Source organism: Zeugodacus cucurbitae, chromosome 6 (genome assembly GCF_028554725.1).
Source record: "Zeugodacus cucurbitae isolate PBARC_wt_2022May chromosome 6, idZeuCucr1.2, whole genome shotgun sequence".
NCBI classification, from domain to species: Eukaryota; Metazoa; Arthropoda; class Insecta; order Diptera; family Tephritidae; genus Zeugodacus; species Zeugodacus cucurbitae.
In genome coordinates this window covers 53794382-53818121 of record NC_071671.1, presented here as the reverse complement: position 1 = coordinate 53818121, position 23740 = coordinate 53794382, and the positions used below count along the sequence as shown (strand labels likewise).

At 31.2% G+C, this 23740-nt stretch overlaps 2 protein-coding genes across 8 annotated transcripts in view; both read left to right on the top strand.

Annotated features, from left to right (window-relative positions):
• The window catches only part of LOC105212580 (14-3-3 protein zeta), a 45667-nt gene extending 41622 nt beyond the window's left edge, over window positions 1–4045 (top strand). For 4 of the 5 annotated variants that reach the window (XM_011184630.3, XM_011184629.3, XM_011184631.3 and 1 more), the window contains exons 6-7: window positions 82–245; window positions 2052–4045. In XM_011184630.3, the coding sequence (XP_011182932.1) occupies window positions 82–245; window positions 2052–2207 (320 nt within the window). In that variant the 3' untranslated portion in view covers window positions 2208–4045. Of the gene's footprint in view, window positions 1–81; window positions 246–1019; window positions 1184–2051 lie in introns of all 5 variants that reach the window. The other variant, XM_029040392.2, reaches the window with a different exon arrangement.
• Window positions 4046–10396: 6351 nt separating this feature from the next.
• Pfk_1 (ATP-dependent 6-phosphofructokinase) lies at window positions 10397–22084 on the top strand. 3 transcript variants are annotated; one of them, XM_011184635.3, is made up of 11 exons: window positions 10397–10967; window positions 12318–12501; window positions 12589–12746; window positions 12939–13093; window positions 16531–16639; window positions 19350–19538; window positions 19616–19885; window positions 19947–20110; window positions 20172–20791; window positions 20863–21085; window positions 21167–22084. In XM_011184635.3, exons 1-11 carry the CDS (start codon window positions 10830–10832, stop codon window positions 21303–21305), a joined length of 2349 nt encoding a protein of 782 aa, XP_011182937.1. In that variant the 5' UTR covers window positions 10397–10829; the 3' UTR covers window positions 21306–22084. The 3 variants fall into 3 exon arrangements, with proteins under 3 accessions (XP_011182937.1, XP_011182939.1, XP_011182936.1); XM_011184637.3 differs by lacking the exon at window positions 16531–16639 and adding an exon at window positions 14367–14475; XM_011184634.3 differs by lacking the exon at window positions 16531–16639 and adding an exon at window positions 13329–13437.
• The last annotated feature ends 1656 nt before the right edge of the window (window positions 22085–23740 follow it).

Below are 23740 nucleotides of genomic sequence, written 5' to 3'. Positions count from 1 at the left end.
AAAAACAAAAAAAAAAAAAAAACAAAATTTATTACAAAAAATTTGTAAAATAATTTGTGATACGCTGCGTCGTGTTAACAGCCGTTGTAGACGACTCCCAAACCGCCTACCAGGATGCATTTGAAATTAGCAAGGGAAAAATGCAGCCAACACATCCAATCCGGTTGGGTCTCGCACTAAACTTTTCAGTCTTCTATTATGAGATTCTGAATTCTCCAGACAAAGCTTGCCAACTGGCCAAACAGGTTAATATTTGCACAAATAAAACAAAAAAAAAAAAAATACGAAAATGGAAAATTCAAGCATTTCAAACAAAAAAAATTATTAAATATTCACTATGTGTGTTGTAAGAACCCATTGTGGTTCCGTAGCGTCGTCGTTCAAAATTTGCAAACCAAAAACAAAACTCGTTTAAACACGACACATCATCAATCGTTCAAAAGCAAAACTACTACGTTGAACTATCTATAAGAATTTGGTCCCTTAAATTATTATAAATACGTAGCTGTATATATTTTACAAAGAAAAACAACAATTTAGGCTGTATATAGTTGAAAATACGTAGCTTAGAACCCTGAATTTTTTTTTTTTAGCAGAGATATTTTTCGAAAATTTATTTTTTTAAATTGAGGTATATTGTATTTTCTTAAAAGAAATTATTTAAAATTGTATTAATTTCTTGTTGCTTTTTAACCAAAAATTCTTTGCCGCTTAATTTCTTATTCTTAGCAGCAATTTGACTTTGTTGACATTTAATTGTTTTTTATTAATAAGTAATTTTCATCTATTTTTTTCTTTTCATTACCTACTCATCTGCACATCAATTTTCTGCTCTCAATTACTCCTTCCGATTCGCACGCACACACAACTCGATTCCAACAATACAATTTTGTATATTGATAAATCGAAAACAACGCGTTTCAATTTCCACAAAAAAAAAATTAATAAAAACAAAAAAAAAATGAAATGTTGCGTGACTACACTCTAATTTGTTGTTGTGACTTGTGGCTCTTTACCAGGCGTGGTTGAGGATTCGAAAAAGGCCTATCAGGAGGCATTCGATATTGCTAAAGGCAAAATGCAGCCAACACATCCGATACGTTTAGGCCTCGCCCTCAACTTTTCCGTATTCTATTATGAAATTATCAATTCGCCGGCGCGCGCCTGCCATTTGGCTAAACAGGTTGAATTGAAGAATGTGTTTTTATGTTGATTTTTTTCTTTTCTTTTTGCTTGAACGTGTATAATTAACAAATTTAACAAGTTTTATGCTTGTCCTTGTCGAATTTTTTGATTAATTATTATTAATTCATAACAAAAAAAAATTTGTATGTTTGTATACCTTTATGTGGAGGCTTTTGATGTGCGCCCGCTCCTTAATGCCAAAATTAAACGTATCTTGCTTAGCATACTAATTAATTTTTTTTTAACAGCCAAATAGTTGATAACACGCATTTGAACTCCATACCGATAATATTGATAATTTTTTTAATCTAACCCATAATTTTAAATTTGTTTTTCGTCAAGCTCGACTTTGTAGTATTTGTTTAGGTCCTTGAGTTATCAAAATAGTCCTATAAGCCTAAAAACAGCTTCTGAAACCCAAAATGCCCGCTTTGACAGCCGCATTTGCAGTTGCACGTGTGTTCCTGCATACTTGCCTAGCTTTTTGAGGTTATAAAAACAACGAAAGAGTTATACTTGCATATTTGACTTGATGATTGATGATGTAACGTGTTTTCAAACTTTATATTTGTTGTTTTTAGCTAGCTAAACACAACTGGCGTGATTGTAAGATGAAAAGAGAGTGAAACACCTTTATATATTTGTACTAATAAAAATTGCATAAATATACATACAGACAAACTTATAAATATACTTCGCTATATATAATATATTTTCGCTAATTGGTTGCTTTTGGTTTGAAATGCTGCGAATTTTCTGTTGAAAATGTGATTTTCGTAATTATATGAAATATTTGCTTGCTTATAGAAAATTTTGTTGTATTATTATACTAATATTTGTATTTTTATTATTTATTAATGATTTAGGCGTTCGATGACGCGATAGCCGAACTGGATACACTCAACGAGGACTCATACAAAGACTCAACGCTGATTATGCAATTGTTGAGAGACAACTTGACCCTCTGGACGTCGGATACGCAAGGGGATGGCGATGAACCACAGGAGGGTGGTGACAACTAACCAAACTAAATTGTTTCCTTTTGACTATGCAAATATTAATTAAAAAATAATAAAAACAAAAACAAAAATACAACCAACAGCAAAAGAGAGAAGTACAGAAACATAACAACAAGAACAACAACAGTACAGTACAGAACATAGCAAGCAAAATTTAAAGCAAAAAATAAAAACAAAATCTTCAAATAGTGTGAAACAGCGAGGCGAAAGCTACATAAAGAAATACAAGCAAAAATTTAAACAACAACAGCAACAAAAATTCATTTCAAATGCCACAGCGGTGCAACTACAAATACAGCAGCAACAACCAACCACCACATGCTATAACAGAACACCATTTGAATGCAACATCCAACCAGCAACAACTTCAAGTTAAATGATGAATAGCAATATTTTAACTCAGTAATGAATAAACGAAAAGAAACGCAAAAATTTCAAATGTGATTTCCACAGTCGTGTCGAGTCGACCATCAGTCGACAATGCGACGAAATGCATGGAAAGCAAGCAACAAGTTAGCAAATAGCCAATAGCTAATATTCGCAGCAGCATGTCTTGTGCGGTTTTCGAAATTCGTTTGCACTTTTTGTTGCATACACACACACATCTATACATATGTATGTACATAGTTCAAATGTGTATTATATTATGTATTCTATATATATGCGCAAGGAGGAGAATAGTGTGGCACGGCGAATAATTGTGTGTGTTCAAATAAAAAAAAAACGCCCAGTGTTTAGCAGTTTGTGTCTGCTGCTACTAAATCAACTTGTGATTTTAGTAAGTTGATCAATTTCAATCCGCAGCCAAATGTGTTTTGTTCACCACTCGGTGTTTACCGTTGGCCGCACTGTTCTCTCAAGTAACGCAGGCCGTTTGTTGTTGGCTATTGCAATGCCACAGCATAAAGCATATAGAGCAAGTAAGCAAGCAAGCAAGCGAAGCGAAGCAATGAAGGCAATAATTTTTTGGAAAACTTTGGAATTTTTTAAATTTCTTTTTGTGTGCTGCAACACGCGTGAAGTGTGTACTGAAATTCAATGTGTGTTTTGCCATTCAACAACTTGAAACCGAGTTGGAAAGCGCAACTGTGTGGAACAACAACAACAGCAAACCAACAACCAACCAGCCGTGAAAACAACCAAAAAGCAAGAAGAGCAAAATTCGCATGAAAGAAACTGCAATAATTATGATCGATATGCATACACAACATATATTTAAATGAAACTTATATCATTAAAGCTACAAAAGCGTAAATTTGTTAGGCAGAGCATTATATATTATTTATTATTTTTTAATAAATAATTTGATTTTGTTTTTTTTTTTATATTAACCAAAAGTCATTCTCGTTTCGTTTTCCAAATTTTATACGTACCTTTTAAAAAAAACAACAACAACAAAAACTAAAGAAAGGTGAAAATGTGCATTTGAGCTGGGAGTTAGCTTAAATGGGAGTAAATAATTTTTACTTTTCAAGCTAACTGCGCAATGTTGCTTGAGTGCACGTTTTCGGACACTTTTTTTTGTTTTTGTTTGGAAATCATTACAAAACTAAACGGCTGAATTGAAAAGTGTACCAAATACAAACACAAAACGAAAATTGTAGCAAAATTTGTACACAACAAAAGAGAGAAAGCTTTTTCTCTCAACTGTGTACGTTTGTCAAAGGTCAGAAAAAAAAAGTTGTATGGCATAATCCCGTTAGTAGACGTATGCTTCCTCGAACAATTTTTACGGCATGCCAATTCGTTTTTATTCCCTTCCAAAATTGTTTTGTCAAAGAAAAGTATAAACGATGATTTCTATAATTTTTAAATAAAACAACGTTATTACGTTATATATATCCCATTGTTTTTTTATTGCTTTCTCATTATTATTACAACATATGTTATAAATACACACATACATACATACATACAGACATATAAGTATAAATATATTATTTGAATTGTGCGCTGAAGAACATTGCTAAGTAGTCGCAAATATATGATAAAACCAAACCAAAAAAAAACAAAAAACTAAACTCTAAAGGCAGTACAATCGTTAAATTAAAGCAAACTTGTTTTAAGTTTTTTTTTTCTTGTTTGCAAATAGACTTGTTTCGTAAGTGCTTAGGTGGTGAAAGCGCAAACAATTTGCATGTTGACATTTAAATGGTATAGAGGCACTGTTGTGTATGAAGTGTTGAAGGCTTTTAAGTTTTAAAGATTTAAAAAAATTATAAAAATTCCTAAAAGTCGCGTGAGGCCTTGCCTGCCTCGCACTTTTGGAACCTATGTACATTTTTTCATACAGTTTTTCGAGTGAACGATGTAGCTATAGAATAGTGAAAACAAATAGGTCCTTTAGCTAAATCCAATGTTCGCTCCCTTCATACGCTTCGTTTTTCCACACTTTGCATTGAAGTTGTTTGTATGTGCGTTTGAATGGACTTCACTTTTTTCTTTATACAATTGTATATTTTGTTTGTTGTATTTTAAAGTTTTTTTTTTGTAATTTCAAATATTTTTTCCTCGAAAATTCAAAAATTTGCCATAAATTCACAATATTAAGTATTCGTTGTATGTATGTAATTGTTACGAACATTTAAATGAGATCAACTTATAATTGTTGCCAATATTTGTGTGTGTGTACCGAGTACCTTTAAAAACCGTGAAGAAATTCAAAATACAATTTAAGCTAAATAAAAAAATAAAATTTCTCACTCACATCAAAAATCAATACTTACTTCTATGCTCGTATTTCGTATATTCGTATATTCGTAAACGTATTCGTATTCGTATTTGTATCATCAGCTTGTGCATTAAAACATAAATAAAAAAATATGGAGTTTTGTGGAAACATATACTACTATAAAATACGATATTTAAATGTGAAAAGTCTTGAAAAAAAAAAAAAACAATAATAAAACTATGACGCAGTAATAACAAACGTAAACACAGGCCATATAATACTTTTGTGTCTATTTCATGTTACAATAACAATATTTAATTACTGAAAATTGCAACGCGACCTTACAGAGTCCATACTGAGAAAAAGTGCATGTGGGAAAGGATTATTTTTAGTATTCTCAAGTGTAGGTATTGGCATCCGCTTCGTGCATATCAAACTTGTTCGGCTCGTTACGAACATGCAGTCGTTTTTGAACGAAAGCGTTGCCTACATTTAGGCTGCGCATTTAATTGAGCTTCCGGTTGCGAAAAATTGTATAGCAGGTTGAAGAAGTGCTAGTCTCTTTCTTTAGTTTTCGAGTATATTAAAAAAATAGCACATGTGTACATACATAAATTACGTAGATATGCTAAATAAATAAATAAAAACAAAGATTTGCACCACAGTGTGTACTAGAGTGGTAGCAACATATTTAATGACAAACTATTGGCAGTTTTTACGCAAATACAACAACAATTTTCGTGTATATGTATGTATGTGACAACAACCAAAATTAACTGTGTGTTTATTTATATGTGTATGTACATGAATAGTTAATAATAAATATATAAATACATATATATGTTGTGATATCGGAAAATTGTTGAAAAAAACAATTCAAAAGCATGCAATTACATACATATACATAAGTACACTACGCATGAAAGCAAGACAAGTAATTGAAGTTGAAATTGATAGAGAAATTGAAATTTGAAATAACTGAGCTTAAATAACTACAAATTTCAAATTTAAATTACAAACGAAAGTTTTTCTATGTGTATACTTATTTGTGTATGTACAATTTATTAAGCATATATATGTATGTATGTTCTAAATGTGCAGTAAATGTATGTAAACTAAACGGGCACAAGTTAATTAGCTAATGGTTTCACAGTCCGTATGCATTTGGGGATTTCGTTTCGGGCAATTGCTGCGCTTTTAGCTATGAAATTGCATACGAACAATAACGATTAAGTGGAAAGTAAAGTTTGAAATTTTGTCGAAATATTGGCGTTATGAAGTTTTTTGGAATTTGTGTGGGAGTTAGTTAGGATTTAGAGCAGTCTACAAACAACTTTTTCAATTGATATTCGAATTCGAAATTGCCGAAATATTTGTAATACAAGCGAAAACTCAACAGTGCGGTAGCAATAAAGTTATAAAAAACTACATACTTACATGAAATAGTAAAAAAAAACTTTTAAAAATTAAAGTAAAAGCAGATTTAATGTGAAAGCATACTATTTACAGCTACTTGTCTGTCTTTAAAATTTAAAAAATCAAATTCTCTAAATACTTGTGCAAATTTAACAGCTATACTACAAATAATATTAATGACATTTCACTAAATATTTAATGTTTAAACAATTTGAACAACTCTTCATATACACTCAATATATTTGTATGTTTAAATGCATGTGTGTGAATATGTTTCCCAAAATAAATTTCTTCCACTACACAATTATACATATGTATATGCATTGGTAAGTAAAAACACACACGTTATGTACCATAATTGTATGTATGTATGAATGTACACGCACATACTTATAAATACAACTTCATATATGTTTACCATGGATGGATAAAAAAAAATCAATTTATTAGGATCTAAATGTTGCACATACTAATTTATGAAAGCGTTTGTTAGCTCCTTAATTCAAATTTCCTAAATGTTTTAGCATGTATGAATGCGTGTAACAACCAACAAACAGTTGGTCTATATGCTGTGTGCCGTGCTCCCGTATTTTGATGTCTCATTCAAACCGCTACTCACCACTTCAGCATGTGCATTTCACACACACACAAATTTGTGTACGCCACTCTACAACTGAAGCGCATATTTGAAGAAAACCAAAAAAAAAATGTATTTCACTGCAACAAAAACAACAACAACTACTAATTGGCAACAATACAAACGGTATACAGTTTTTCCTTACCACATATGTAGAATGTCAGTTGTCCTGGAACCAACCACAACTAATCTAATTCGAAATAGAGCTAACACAAAACACACACACACACACAATATTGTACTACTACCTAAACTAAACCTATTACTTAAAAAGAAATGAAAATGAAAACAAAAAAATCAAAAAAATATAAATACATACATATATTGCTTCCCAATCTTCAGCGTATGCAGATTATACATAATAATACTAATAAAAAAATAATAATAATACAAAATAAATAAATTTTTGCATAATGGAAAACACATACATACATACAGAACACAACAGGCAGCAAGAAAAACAAAAAAAAAATGTATGTACTAAATTTTAAGAACCCTTTTTTATTCCAAAAATGTCCCCCCGGAAAGTGTCAGTTGGTAAATAGGCGTGGCAAGTGCAACCAGCTGTAATAGTATGTATGTAGTAACCAAATAAGCATCCACAGCAATTGATATACCGTATGCTTACATATACATACAATACACACAGAGTAAATTTACCGTGAAATCAAAACTAAAATGCGCTAATTATTCAATTTTTAATTCCAAGCATAACTTCTTTCATATGAAATATACATACAAACAAACAAAATGCAAACAAATTATATTATTATAATATATGAAATATTGTCCAGCAGTTATGATGATGTATGTGATGTATGCATCAATTTATTGTATACATGCAAATACAAGAACAACAACAACAACCACTACAAAAACCGGAGGAATAGTAAAAGTACTTTGAAATATGTGCGCACATTTATATTTCACATGCATCAATATGTATGTATGTACAAGGCGTGCATCTGCATATGAACTATAAATGCATACTTTTTCAAATATAACGCTAAAAAGGCAAAATATAAAAACGTAAACAACAACAACAAGCAAGCGTAAATAAATAAGCAAAACACAAACAGAACTAAAAATGAAAAAATAAAATAATTAAAATGAAAATAAAAACACATGGAGGCGAAGATTGAAATATTTAAGTTTATTGAAATTACAGTTTCTTAATTATAAAAAAAAAATAATAAAAGATAATTTAAAACACAAGGTATACTGTGCGTTTCTATTTTGCGGCAGCTAAAGCGTAAATATTAAATAAATATGAACATGTAATATTTCGTTCAATAGCTAGGTAAAGTGGTTGTCAGATGACGCACCTAGTCCTTTAGGAGGCCCATTGTGATTGGTTCAATATAGAAGTTATCAGTTTCTATTTTTAATCACTTAAAAATTAAATTTAACAGTTCATTGTGCTAGATAAAGAAATTATTAATCACTGTACGCCTTTAAATATTTCTTTGAGGATGTCTTGGTTAAACTGAACGACTAAACATGTAAGGACGTTAGTTAGAACATTGAGGTAAAGATTTGAATAGAAGCGCAAACTATTTGAATTACAAATATTTTTGCACGTCCTTGGATACTACCCTACTAATTGTACTTCTAGACAGTACTGAATCATTAGTAATATACTCGGAAACTCAGCAATTTTTGGTAATATAAATTTTGTATGAAACCAGACGACCACCGTGGTATAAGTGGTTAGAAGTGAGCACTACTACTCCGAACGACTCGGTTTCCATTTTTTAATAAGCCCCGGTAGGCAATGTTAAATCTTCCGGTGCACTTCTGGTAGGAAATGAGTTTTCATAAAAGCCTTTAGCTGCTCAGAAGTGGATTAAAAATTATTGTGTACTCTTTGCGTCTGGTGAAGATGCAACGAGTTAAGCTATAAACGCTAGTCGTATCAAATCCCTATTATACTAAATTTTAATTTGAAGATATACAATAACATCAAAAAACAAAACAAGCTAAGATACATACCGGGTGGAGACAATAGGGACCGGAAGTTGTATTTAAAGTGTTTTACAATTGAATATTGGATGCTATATCTTAATTTTTAATTTAATAGTTGCTAATATATTTATTTAGTGCCCATGGTTGCTCTTTCCACAATAGCTGTCACATATAGTGATCGATCTGTCATTGCAATTTAAATAATGGCTTCCTTACCGTAAAGGTTTTTCCAAACTAATCTATTACATTTAAGAATCACCTTCTAACGTTCTTCGTCCAATCTTTATTTAATAGTTGCTTATCTTATTCGAGGAGAAGGCGCTATAAAAAATAAATTAATATTTAGTTTATTAAATATGAATGGTTTATTAAAGAAAACGTTTTTTAACAACTTGCAACAGAAAACAAGGCGAAATCAGAGGACAGTGGAACAGCTGCATTTGGGCTTAATCTGTCAAAATTGATATTCTTATTAGGCGAATTCATTTTGTTTACATTCGCAATTGTTTTTATTTGCCGGTTGTTGAGAATGTTTATTAAATAAATTTTGCACGAAGGTAACATAATATAAGCAAGTTAATAGTAATGGCGAATTGCGTGTTATGTTTAAGGAAAGAAGAAACCGGAAAATTTCTTTATAATTCCAAGTATTGAACGTGCAGTAGCTAGCTATTGCGGTTACAGGCATGTCTACACTCCGGTGTCACTGTGGCGTATGGGATATGATTTGGACTGGTACGCGCCATACTATATAGAATACCATTACACTTCCAGTAGCGCCAACTTCATCTTTAAATGTATATTGCTATAAGATCGAGCTGCCTCCAATTGTTCTATTGCAAACAATTAGGCTAAGCGCACACAGCTTAAGTTGTTTACTAAGAAAGCACTTATATACAGCGGATCTTTGAATTATTAACCAAGATCATTTAACGATCCATAGTCAGTAGCGGTTAGTTATGTATGTTAATGAAAGTACGACAATCTCGTTAAAAATATATTTTTCGGTTAATATCGTAGTTTTTAGTACGAAATATTATCGATTTAGAATTTAATATTGCTTATATAGTTAATTGTAATGAGTTAAATTCTTAAAATATATAGATCAACAAACAATTATGTGAAATTATTTAATTTTAATTATTATTTTTTATTAAATATATCTTATCTATAGAACTAAATTGATAAGCTCGATGGGCTATAGCGAAAGCAGCTGGGCAACAGCTGATTGTCAACAACTGACATAGGGTAAACATGTAGCTTTTTGTTCATAAATAAGTAGTGATACGATTTTAATATTACGTCCATATTTCATTTAAAAGATTGTAAACCATAGCAATTTGCACAGAAAACATATCTAATAATTTTCGGTTAAAATTTCTAAGAGTCCAACTCCATTTAATGCAATAAAATTACTTTTCGCTTTTATCACAAGTTGTTTACCCAATTTGTAGAGTTTACGCTAAAATCATTTGTCAGCTATGCAGTGCTCCAATCGATAAAGGTCACCTTGAAACGTCAAAGTGTGTCACCTTGGTTGCTGCTGAGCGGGCATACAAAAGAGAATATACCGTTTTCTCCGCTAAATTTCGCAAATTTTGGATAAATTTTCGTAATTGTTGTATCGAGTGACTCAAAGCAAAGAAGTTCCAGTGCGTGCTATAAGGCATAAGCCAACGTACGTGCTTCCATATCTCAATACTTTGGTGTGTGCTAAACGGTTAAAAGCGGTGGATGCAATCTGTGCTAGAGAGTAATAAGTGTTGAAGAGCAGTCTTAAGTCTGGGACTCTTTCGCTATTCTTAAGTGATTTAAATAGACCGTTGAAATTGAAATATAGTTTAAAATACTCATAGTAAAACGCACTTTGTCAACGCATAAATAATTTAATACTGTTTATTGAAATTAATTGAAAGCAGAGTAAAAAACCGAAAAAATGCCAAACGAACGTTTCATTGAGCGTGGCTCACATAAGGGCAAAGGACTTGCAGTTTTCACCAGTGGTGGCGACTCGCAGGGCATGAACGCCGCTGTGCGTGCGTGCGTACGCATGGCTATCTACTTGGGATGCAAGGTATGTGCTTTTTTTGTGGCTATGTTTGTAAGTTAGGTAAGAAGAGGCTGGGTTGTGGGTGTGTGCTTAGGGCTTGCTTATCGGTTATTATTGCTAATTGACTTTTGTACTTTTGTATATTTTTCTATCGGAATGTTTTATCAGACACAATTATATTTAAATCTCAAGTGCTTATTTAAAACTGTTGCGTGGTATTAATGCATAACCATGGCATTGGGTTTATTTTTAGTAAAAGTTTTATTGAGAAATACCTACAAACATGTATATTTTCTTTTACACATTTGTATACCAGCAAAGACATCTGTTTGTACATAAGTTCATATGTGCATGCATACGTATGCATTTGTATCACTTAATTGCTTTTAATGCACCAGAGATCTCTCACTCGACATTTTCTCATTTCACTGATCTGTCTCGCTACGTAATGTATATCTGCAATTGGCTAAACGCCACTGAAATGGCCTCAGATAAAAGTGAAATTACAATTATTGTTTACTAAGGAATTTCCCAGAGATAATTTATGAAACACAGTTTGTAAAAGCTTAGTTTTTTGTACGCCAGGTTTTTTGTTTATTTTTTTTTTATTTAAATGTGTATATATTATTTTGCACTGTATTGTTATATGCATTTAAGTTAGTGTAATTTTCATTCTTTGTCCGCATACCGACATTTTGATTACTGCATATTTATTATTCATGCAATAGATAAAACAAATAGCAAAACAATGTATGCTTACATTTATGACGAACCGGAAATTTGTTACGTTTTAATAGTTTTGACTTTGCTGTGCCCTTTTAAAATAATACGTTGCCGAAAAATATTTCATTGCGAATAGAAGTGATGGATGACCTTTGGCATTGCATATAAAACTAATTGTTTATATGTTTTTTCAATTGTTTGCTGTATGCATTTTTTGAGTGGTTAATTAATAAATTATGTTTGTCTTCCAAATATTCATCGGTTTTATTTGAATAGGTTTATATTGAAATAAACTGAATTATTTCTTAAAAAATTCCAGATGCTTTTTTCCTTTCTCACGCGTGATTCAAATGAAATGATTTTAGTCATACCGTTTTGAATTGTGAATCTTATCACTGTTTTTTTATTTACATACGTATTTTTAGTATGATTGTTATCGTACCCCGGCATTGTGCATGGCTGTGTATATACAAACATATGCATGTATGAATGTATAAAAATTAATAAATAAAATACTTTTTGTTGTTTTATGGAAGAAAACAAATAAAATATTGACCCATTTTTGCATTGCTAATTATTGAATTAAAATATTTATTACGTAAAAATTTAAATTCTAAAAAAAAAATAATTTTTTTATTTCATTCTTTATAGGCCTACTTCATTCGAGAAGGCTACCAGGGCATGGTCGATGGTGGTGACAATATTGTTGAAGCCAACTGGGCATCTGTGTCTTCTATCATCCATCGTGGCGGTACAGTAATTGGCTCAGCACGTTGCGCTGAATTTCGCGAACGTGCCGGTCGTCTAAAGGCCGCATTCAATTTGATTCAAAAAGGTACGTGCCGACATACACACATGCATAGATTTATGAATAATTGAATTGTGCATAATTAATTTGTTAAATTTCAAAATTTTTGTTTAGGCATCTCCAATTTGGTTGTAATTGGTGGTGATGGCTCACTTACTGGTGCTAACTGCTTCCGTAACGAGTGGTCCGGTTTGTTGGATGAGCTGCTCGAGTCCAAGAAGATTACACCCGAGCAACGTAAGAAGTTCGACGTGCTACATATTGTGGGCATGGTGAGTGAAATATAACTAAGAAGAAGAATGAAGTGCTTTAAAAAAGTTTCAAATAATATTAGAATATTTAATTAATAATATTTAATATTTATTTATATATCCTTTGTTTATTCCTTTTGTTTTCTAATTGAAATATTTATTTTTAATTGTTATTGCAACGGTTATAAAAATTATGTATTATCATTCTCTTAGGTCGGTTCCATTGATAATGATTTCTGCGGCACTGACATGACCATCGGTACCGATTCGGCTTTGCACCGCATCATTGAGGCTATCGATGCCATTGTGAGCACTGCCTACTCACATCAACGTACATTCATCATGGAGGTCATGGGTCGTCATTGTGGGTGAGTTGCACGTGTTTGTTTTTATTATTATAATATATACATAAACGTCAATTTAATTAACAAAAAAAGTGCAAAGCCTAACATGCTTTAATACAGGTTACAACAAATTTGCAAAAATCCGAAAATAAAATCTGAGTCATAATATAAACTAGGCCGGTTAGAAATATCAAAATTTGTCTAAAAACACTATTAACTTAATGCCTTTAACTGACATGCGATTTCCTTCTAAACACAGTTATTTGCCTGTAGTTACTGGTATTATTTCCGAAGCTGATTATGTATTTTGTCCTGAATCGCCGCCACCACAAGACTGGCCCGAACGTCTATGCAATAAGCTAATACAGGCAAGCGAATTAAGACATTCTTCACACATGCCATTTTTAATATTCGAGATCAATTGATCTTTCACACCTAGTTTATTGCTGTCAATTTTTGATTTGCATATGAAAAGAAAAAAAACTATATACTGACCTAACTCAACTCAAGTCAATTGGTTCAGCATGGCCTCAAACAAAAAATTACAACAATAATTTTGTATATATACCATACATACTTTTGCATATATTTTATAGTTTTGAATTGCCGAAAATTATATAGAGTATAGAAATAGAAATAGTTTTAGTTTAGCTATGCGCTTTTTGTTCTTTGGCTTGAAATGCTGTTCCAAGACACGAGTCTGAAAGAGAGTGAGCGTTCAAATGTACAGTTAGTTACGCACACACGCATATATACTTTTGTACAAGCATTGATTAGCTCAAACTCTATACAATTGGAATCAAGAATTGGCTACAAATAGTGTTAATTGAATAACGACAAAGTGAATGTGTACATACAAACATACAAACATACATTATAACTTGGGTTAACTCCACTAAAGTGTTGTTGTTGTCAATGCCTTAACTGATAAAAATCGTGTTTGTACAATTAATCAATTAAAATGAAATAGTGAGTGACGTTGCATTGTGTCTCATTACTATAGCATACTTTTAGGGAGACTAACTGGTGAAATCAAAGTGGCAGCTCAAATGCAAGTGTATTTATTATTAAAGTGAAATTTAATTTGAAAAAAATGAACAAATTAAAAAAAAATAATTCAAATTAATTTTACTTGGAAAATATTATGCCACATACTACATATAAATATTGCGTGAGAATTGTATTTGCATTCCTCAAAAAAAAGTGTCCAAAAATAACGGTGCTGCTGCTGTTGTTGTTATGTTATGTATTTGTTGTTGGTTTTGTTTGAAATGGTGCGTCCATCTTTCTTTTACAGCTATCTGGCACTTGTAGCCGCTCTTTCCAGTGAGGCTGATTATATATTTATACCTGAAAATCCTCCCCGTGCAGATTGGCCCGATAGATTATGTCAGCAATTGTCGCAGGCAAGAAAAGCAAATCGAAATTTTCGAATTGGATTTATTAAAACAAAACACTCAGAAAAAAAACTATGAATGTACACAAATTATTTGAAGGCATATACTACATTCATTTATTATAGCGACAGTCATCGTAGCTGCTAATAGCAAAAACAAAATTCAAAATTTAATTTATTTCTTTTTTTTCGAATTGAATTTTTTGGATTGATTTTACAATAATATGCCTACAGCGCCTTTTTCGAAGTACAAAAAAAAATTAGAAATATTTTTTTTATTATGAATTAAAATTTATGATAATGCATATATTGGGTCTGCAAGGTGATGTTGAAAACCACTGGGTTTAAATGTCTAGAATTCAAGTATAAATTTTTATTTATTATTGAATTGAGGAACTTAAATATTGTGTAGAAATGAATGGTGTATGATTAATTTTTTTGTCTTTTTTTATAATTTTATATATATTTTTATATTTTTGTAAATTTTTTATAATATTATATATATTTTTTATGAATATTTTTTTGTCATATTTTTATATAATTTCATATTTTTTTATGAATATTTTTATATTTTTTTATAATTTTATATATATTTTTTTTATTAATATTTTTAATATTTTTGTCTTTTTTTATAATATTATACATACTTTTTATGAAAATTTTAAATGAAATTTAATTTTAATATATTTTTATAAATTTTTTTATATACTTTTTTTTAATTTTTTATAGTTTTTATAATTTTTTATATTTTATTTTTTTATATATTTATATTTATTTATTTTTTTATGAATATTTTTTTGTCATATTTTTAATTTCTTTATAATTTTATAAATATTTTTTATAAATCTTTTTAATATTATTTATTTATTTACTATTTCTTTTTATATAACTTTTGTACATTTTATTATATTTTTTTCAATATTTTTTTTACAATTTGTTTATATATTAATATATTAATATATTTTCTATTTATTTTTTTTAATTTTTTTATATTATTATACATATAACCTTGTTTACCCAATCAATTAACATGCATATGTGAAAATTGAATACTCCGAAAGCAAAAATTATCTTTATTATATTAAAAAAATATATTATAATAAAAGTCGATAAAGGTGCTGTGCTTTTGCTGATCTCTTTTAGCTCTCATTCCACATACGAGTATATATAGAATAATTTTTGTTTACAGTAAACATAGCCGTCTTCATCCATAAAGTCATTTCTCGTTAATCTTTTTTGCACACATCGCGTTCATCCGCACCCATTTAACGGTTGCTTATATCCACTGGAATCGTATATAATTGATAATTGTGTGTAATATCTGACACCCTGCCTCTCCGAACACGCGCTTATGTCCGTTGGAGGGCCGAAGTTGTTGTGTTTCTAGCTAATTTTTATAATACAAAAAACAAATATATATATATTTATATATCCGATGTGTTAATCTTGCACCTTTTCCTCTACACCTCCTCCTCTGCTGCAGCACTTCCCACTGATATTTGATTTAACTGTGTGAATAAGTAATGTCAAGCACCGTCATTTCCTGTCCCTGTTTATTGTACCTTGTTTTTGTATTCTGCTGCTCCTCCTACAACCTCTTACACCCAACTCCTTACCGACTTAGTTTGTTTTTGTTATTCCTAACTGTCTTTCTATACCCTTGTTTCTTTATCCTTTTTCTGGTTATTCCTAAAAGCTGCTGTGTGGTATGAAGTGTTTTGAAAGTTTTTTGAAAAATTTTTAAACACTTTATATTACATGGTCTTTTAATTTCTTAAGATCGGTTCACAATTAGTTTGTATAGCAAATAAATTTTAATAACTCTCAAAAATGTAACTTTTTTAATTTCATTTCTTTTGAATTCTTATTTTTCAACTCAAAATTCAAACCAAAACTAATTGTGTACCGTATACCTTTCCTCCGGCGCTTTATATTATGCTTTTAAATTGCTTTAAACAATATGTTTTTTTATTAAATGTTAATTTATCTGTATGTATTATTTGCTTATTTGTTCGACAATCAACAATTCATAATGTGTTTTTATATATATGATTCTATTATTTAGTTATTTAGCCATTTCGGCGGCTTTAGCTAGCGAGGCTGATTTCATATTTATCCCAGAGGAGCCGGTCGCTGTTAACTGGCCCGAAAAATTGTGCAAAAAAATACTGCAGGTCAGCGTGCAGTTTCATTTGGAAATTATTAACAATTATTTTTTTTCCATTTTTTTTTAAATAATCTTGCGTTTACTGGTTTCTCATTGTTAATAAGCTTTTGTAAAATAATTTCATTGGAATTTTGCTTGTCCAGGGTTTGGGGCTTAAACTACATATATTCATTATATTTAATTACCGTTATTTTTATTATTAATTTTATGTTTGTTGTTATTATAATTAAGTTAACTTGTGTGCGTACTATAAAAAATGCTTTCGCAGCGAAACTCTGACTGGTTTTGGTAAAAAGGTTTTTGTGTCGCCGTCTACGTACACTAAAATTGTTTGTTTCAAATTTAAAATGTTAAAATGTGGGTGGTTTTGTGTATTTTTCATGTTATTTACCGTTGTTATTATTTTATTGTGCGTGGTATTTCGTCAACTAGGAAAATCATACGAAATTCTAAATTATTTTACATGGTATATCAAATCAATATCAATGCTATCTTCGTACATGCATACTCTCACACACGCTCTCGTATTTGTTCTGGCTTATATCGTACGTCTCTATTGTGTCATTCTTCATAGAGTCCATAATCCATGGCCTTTTCATTTTGTATATATTCATCTTATATGGAACTCATCTTATAAATAATTGATCTCATTCAAAAATCATCGGCATTTCTAAAGTAATTTTCGTCTTTAGCACATTTCATAGTTTTAGTTGTATTTTCTTGTGATTTCCCGTTATTTTTTTTATACATTTATTTATTGCTTATTTTATATACATATATACTTGTATTTGCTGTATATATGACGTACACACATTTTTTACATTAATTAACAACTTTTTTTATAAAAAAAAAAAATGATTGTCCTTTAAAAGTGTCGATTTATGTGCTTTATTTAAAACATAAAATGAAACGTTGTAAATTATTATGGAGATTCAAAATTTAGTAATGAATGTGAAGTGGTTAAAATTATAATATGAATATTTTATTTGAAGAATTTGTATAAAATAAATTATGATATTTTATTGAAAAATGAAAACTAAATTGAATTTATAAAATATCACTAAATTTAAATTAAATAATTTCCAAAATATTTATTTTATTGACAAATACCTTCAGAGTGACATAAAACATTTTGTAGTTAAATAAAATTAAATAATTAAATTGTTTAATTAAAAATTAAATACATTTCTTTAATAATAAAAATAAGTAAATACACCTTCTGACCGATTTTATTCAACATATTTCAAACTATTTCTTTCGTGCCTTAAGAGGTTAGGGGTAGTCAGAGAACGAAAATATGAGATTTTTCAGTATTTTTGTTTTGCCTTTAAATCATGTTATTTTACAAAAATAGTATGACATAATGTAGCATTATTACACAATTCAAAACATTGTGTAAAGTCACGAAAATTTGAAAAAATAAATATTATGATTTCCATAGTTATTACTGTTCGTGTTGACCCAGTTCCAAAAAAAATGTTCAATCATAAGTCCTTGGAGATTCATCTAAAATCCATCGGTTAAAAAAATAGTTTTATAAATAGATAATCCTGGGCATGATCGAAGTTTTTTTTTAAATAATATAATGGCTGACTCAGGAGAATTTTTTCTAGATTTTCGGGAAAAAATCAACAAAAATCAAAATTTTTGAAAACTCAAAAAAACATCGATCAGGCTCGCAATTACTATGTATTCTAAAAGCTGTATAAATTTCATTAAAATCTACTGAGCGGTTTTCGAGTTACAGTTGTCACCAGTTCAAAAAACATAGTTTTGAGAAAAACGTATTTAAAGTTTCACACTTGCGTTTTGGAGTATCCGAGCGTTCTTTGTTATTTGTCGAATAACTCGAAAAGTTATTATCGGAGCAACTTCACATTTTCAGAGAATATTTTTAAGATTTTACACTTAACAAAAAAAAGTATTGAAAATCCTTACTACCGCTAACCCCTTAAAAAACGAAAATTACAAAAAAAAAAAATAATAATAATTTATAAACACATACCGTTACCGTTAGAACTCGAATTTGATATTATAGACATTAAGCCGAAAATAATTGGTTCTACCATACATTTATTTTTTTTTTAATTTTATATGAAACATCCATTGAGATTAGCTTTAACTGTTTAAGTTATAAGTAAATTTTTCATAAAACTATATTTTATTTAAAAATAAAACTAAAACTTTAAAACTATTTTTTTTTTTATAAAAAATTTTAAGTAAATTATTAAGTATATTTTTAAAAATATATTTTCGGATTTAGTATTATTAACTTTTAATTATTAACGCTTTTTAAAAATGTTTATTCATAAAAATAATTTTTTTTTTCGAATTAATCTATTATGGATTGAATTTTAAGTAACTTACCTATTTCAAGACTCTTATAAATCATTAAAATAAGTTAAATTCCACTCACTTTCAATTCCTTAAATATTGTAGACAAATTAAATAATCAATATAAATACAAAATATCAAAGTTGAACTGCAATTAAAGTGTAATAATATAATTTTCTCTAAAAAGTGCACTCTTCGTAATTGTAAATTCATATATTTATACATTACGAGCACATAAATCAACCAAGGAGGACAATTATTCAATCATATATTTACTTGTACACGTAATGCACACTAATTGTACACAAACATAAAAGTAAATTTGGTTAATTCCTAACTAATCGAGATCTCTTTACCGCAACGCGTTAATTTCCAACAAACAGGAGCGTAATGCTGGTCAACGTTTGAACATTATCATCGTCGCTGAGGGTGCCATCGATCGTGAGGGCAATCCCATTACCGCTGAGGATGTCAAGAAAGTGGTTGTTGACAAGCTGCAGCAGGATACACGCATCACTGTGCTCGGTCACGTGCAACGCGGAGGCAATCCCAGCGCCTTCGATCGTGTGTTGGTGAGTATTTGCTTAAATTAAAAAAAAAAAAAAAAATGATTTTCATTAACTTCATACGCTCTCTCTCTCTTTTCCAGGGTTGCCGCATGGGCGCCGAAGCTACGCTGGCACTTATGGAGGCCACCTCCGACTCGGTGCCCTGTGTTGTCTCCTTGGATGGCAATCAGGCAGTGCGTGTGCCACTGATGGAGTGTGTGGAACGCACCAAAGAAGTTGCACAAGCGATGGCGGAGAAGAACTGGGAGTTGGCGGTGAAATTGCGTGGCCGCTCATTCGAACGCAATTTGGAGACCTACAAGATGTTGACACGTCTGAAGCCACCAAAGGAGTTGATCGCAAGCGGACGGGTGAGTTGTGAGCACATGTCGTGTTAAAGCAATTTTAAATTTATACATTTTGTTGTTGTAGGAGGGTTACCGTCTAGCCGTGATGCACATTGGCGCACCCGCTTGTGGCATGAATGCTGCCGTACGTAGTTTTGTGCGTAACTGCATTTATCGTGGTGACATCGTATTCGGCGTACATGACGGTATTGAGGGTCTCATTGCCGGCAATATCAAGGAAATGGGCTGGTGAGTAACGGTTAAATTCATGGTGCAATGTGTTTGTATACTATATTCTACTCTCCTTTAGGTCCGATGTAACCGGTTGGGTGGGTCAAGGTGGCGCCTTCCTCGGCACTAAACGCACACTGCCCGAAGGCAAATTCAAGGAGATTGCCGCACGCCTCAAGGAGTTCAAAATTCAAGGTTTACTCGTAATTGGTGGTTTTGAGGCCTATCATGCCTGCGGCCAGATTTCCGATCAACGTCCCAACTATCCCGAGTTCTGCATCCCCATGGTGGTTGTGCCCTCAACAATTTCGAATAATGTTCCTGGCACCGAATTCTCGCTCGGTTGCGATACCGGTTTGAATGAGATTACTGAAATTTGCGATCGCATTCGCCAATCGGCGCAGGGCACCAAGCGGCGCGTGTTCGTCATTGAGACAATGGGTGGCTATTGCGGTTACCTCGCCACTTTGGCTGGTCTGGCTGGTGGTGCTGATGCTGCTTATATTTATGAGGAGAAATTCTCCATTAAAGATCTGCAACAAGATGTTTACCACATGGCATCCAAAATGGCGGAGGGTGTGCAGCGCGGTTTGATTTTGCGCAATGAGAAGGCATCGGAGAACTATAACACCGATTTCATACATCGTCTGTACTCGGAGGAGGGCAAGGGGCTCTTCTCGTGCCGTATGAATATTTTGGGTGAGTGAAAAAATATTGGTCAATGTGATTATTGTGATTTATATACATATATTTTCATTATTTTTTATTAGGTCACATGCAACAGGGTGGCTCACCCACACCATTCGATCGTAATATGGGCACCAAAATGGCGGCCAAATGCGTTGAATGGTTGAACGATCAAATCAAGCGCAATACCAAACCAGATGGCACGGTACGTTGCGAGAGCAGCGATTCTGCTTGTCTGCTCGGCATTGTGCGTCGTCAGTACCGTTTCACACCGTTGGCCGATTTGATTGGCGAAACCAACTTTGAGTGCGTATTATTTATTTATTTGTTTTTGTTTTTAATAACAAATATACTAATAATATTTGATTTCTACTACCCGCTTCACAGACAACGCATCCCCAAAACACAGTGGTGGCTCAAATTGCGTCCACTCCTGAGAATTCTCGCCAAACATGACTCTGCCTACGAAGAAGAGGGTATGTACATTACTGTGGAAGAGGAATGTGCTACCGATGCCGTTGCTTAAGTATTGGCTACAATGTAGACAACCAAAATAGTCGTCGTGTAGCAAGTGACCAAACAACCATACACTAAAGTATATGTTACTCGTATTAAAAAACAAAACAACGCCAGTTGCTATAAAGTATATAAGCTAAAAAAGTTTGCCGAAGAAAAAAGCACAACAAACATAATCATGAACAAATAAACACAAAATTAAAAGTAAAAGTAAACAACATTGCATACACAAAATACATATTTATCTCATCACATGGTGCGCAAAGCACGTCATCAATTAATTTAAATAATTATTATGTTCATAACATTTACACACATTTACATATATACTTGTTTCATAATGTGCAGAATAAAAAAATGACACTTGAAAGTTGTTAACAAAAAACTCAGGTTTCTAGCAGAATTCTACACAAAACAACCGCTGTTTAATGTAGGCGTAAACAAAATTGTATATTTTATATCCTGTTTTTTTTGCTGATAATTTTGGTTTTTTTATTTTTTATATAATTTAATTTTTATTTTATATAATTTCTTCTAATTTATAATTAATTTTTAACTTTCTCGTTTTGCCACACTCTTTACTCGAGTAGCTGGCTCGCAATGTAGTATTATTATGTTTATATTTTGTTTTTGACCTTGTTTAAGTTTAGTGTGGCGTTTTAAACGAAGGAAAAAAAAACAAAAAAAACTGATATTAATTTGTAGTTTGATTAGTTGCAAATTATAAAAGTAAAATAAATGTTGTAGCGCAATACTAAAAAGCAAAATATACCACAATTAAAACATCGAGCTCTAACTGTTTCATTAATTAACGCTAGCGTTTGGTGAATAAAAGAAAAAATTAAATTAAAAATATATCTGCTAAAAATATAAATTCATTAAAAATATATTTAATAAAAATATAAACTGAATAAAAATATATTTTTCAAAAATAATTTCTATATATATGTGAATATATATTTCTATATATATATAAATATATTTTTCAAAAATATATAAAAATAAAACATTTTGTTGTTATAATTGACGCATAAACTTCTCGTGTAGAGTCTCCGAAAGCGCTGTGAGGTGCAAATCCACCCACCGTTGCAATTAAATATGCAAAAACAACGCTACACAACAAAACAACAAATCGACAACGGTACATATGCATATAATTATCAAAATATATATGTATGTGTGTTTAAAGTAAACATAAATTCGCTGTTCATTACATATTTACGTCTATCAGTTTTATTGGTAAACACTCATAACAGTACGCCAATATAAATAAAAAATATAAAAAACTAACAAAAACATTACCAAGGTGTGAACTTCTCGTTGAGATTTTAAATGTAAAATACATACAGTTTGCATCCACCTGCCCACAAACTCAATATACTATACATATAAAATACCGTTTAATAAATTACAACTCACAAAATGGTACTATTAATATGATATTTACTACTTATTCTTTAGTATTTTAACCGTTGTTAAGATTCTGCGGTTGCGTGAACACTAAACTACGGTACATATACAAAATAAAATGCAAAGCATACATATATTGTGACATGAATAAAATTAAATACATCAAAGAAAACAACAAAACAATTTTAGTTTGTTTCATTATTTAATGGATGGTCTTGTGTGCTGATTGGTCTGTATGTGTAGATTTTAGAGAGAGACAATATGTTCATATATACATAGGTGTGTTAAAAAAATAACGGGATAGTTCAATTGTATTTTGTTTTATTTTTAACAAAAGTTGCTAAGAGAGTTTGTTCACATAACGGTTGTTTGTAAGTCATTAAACTAAACGAATTAGATATAGGGTTATATATATCAAAATGATCAGGATGACGAGACGAGTTGAAATCCGTTCGTCCGTCCGTCTGTCCGTGCAACGGATAACTTGGGTAAAAATTGAGATACATATATTAACGAAACTTGGAACACGTATTCCTTGGCACCCTGAGGAGGTTGCTTTCGAAAATGGGCAAAATCGGACCATTGCCACGCCCACAAAATGGCGAAAACCAAAAACCTATAAAGTATTTTAACTAAGCCATAAATAAAGTTATAAAAGTAAAATTTTGTACAAAGGATCGTCCTAGTAGATGCCATATTTGGATGTAATTTTTTTGGGAAAGTGGGCAAATAGGTTTTTTGTATATATCTCGCAAACCAATAAAGCTATATAAACCAAACTTTCTGCAGTCGGTTCTCTTACGTACCTCACCATACAGCATGAAATTAATTGAAATCGGATAATAACCACGCCCACATCCCATACAAAGGTTAGGTTGAAAATTACTTAAAGTGGGTTAACTCACTAACGGAAAATGAAAGAAACACAGAAGGAAGCTGCACTGAGATTTTTTTACAAAATTGAAAATAGGCGTGGCATCGCCCACTTATGGGTCAAAAACCATATCTCAGGAACTACTCGAGTCGATTTTAATG

What these genes read in the sequence shown, in the direction of transcription:
- Pfk_1 (XM_011184635.3), top strand. Translation starts at nt 10,830, where the DNA reads ATGCCAAACGAACGTTTCATTGAGCGTGGCTCACATAAGGGCAAAGGA. An exon ending in GCGCCTTCGATCGTGTGTTG is followed by an intron (nt 19,539 to 19,615) that starts GTGAGTATTTGC and finishes TCTCTTTTCCAG; the next exon opens with GGTTGCCGCATGGGCGCCGA. An exon ending in AATATCAAGGAAATGGGCTG is followed by an intron (nt 20,111 to 20,171) that starts GTGAGTAACGGT and finishes ACTCTCCTTTAG; the next exon opens with GTCCGATGTAACCGGTTGGG.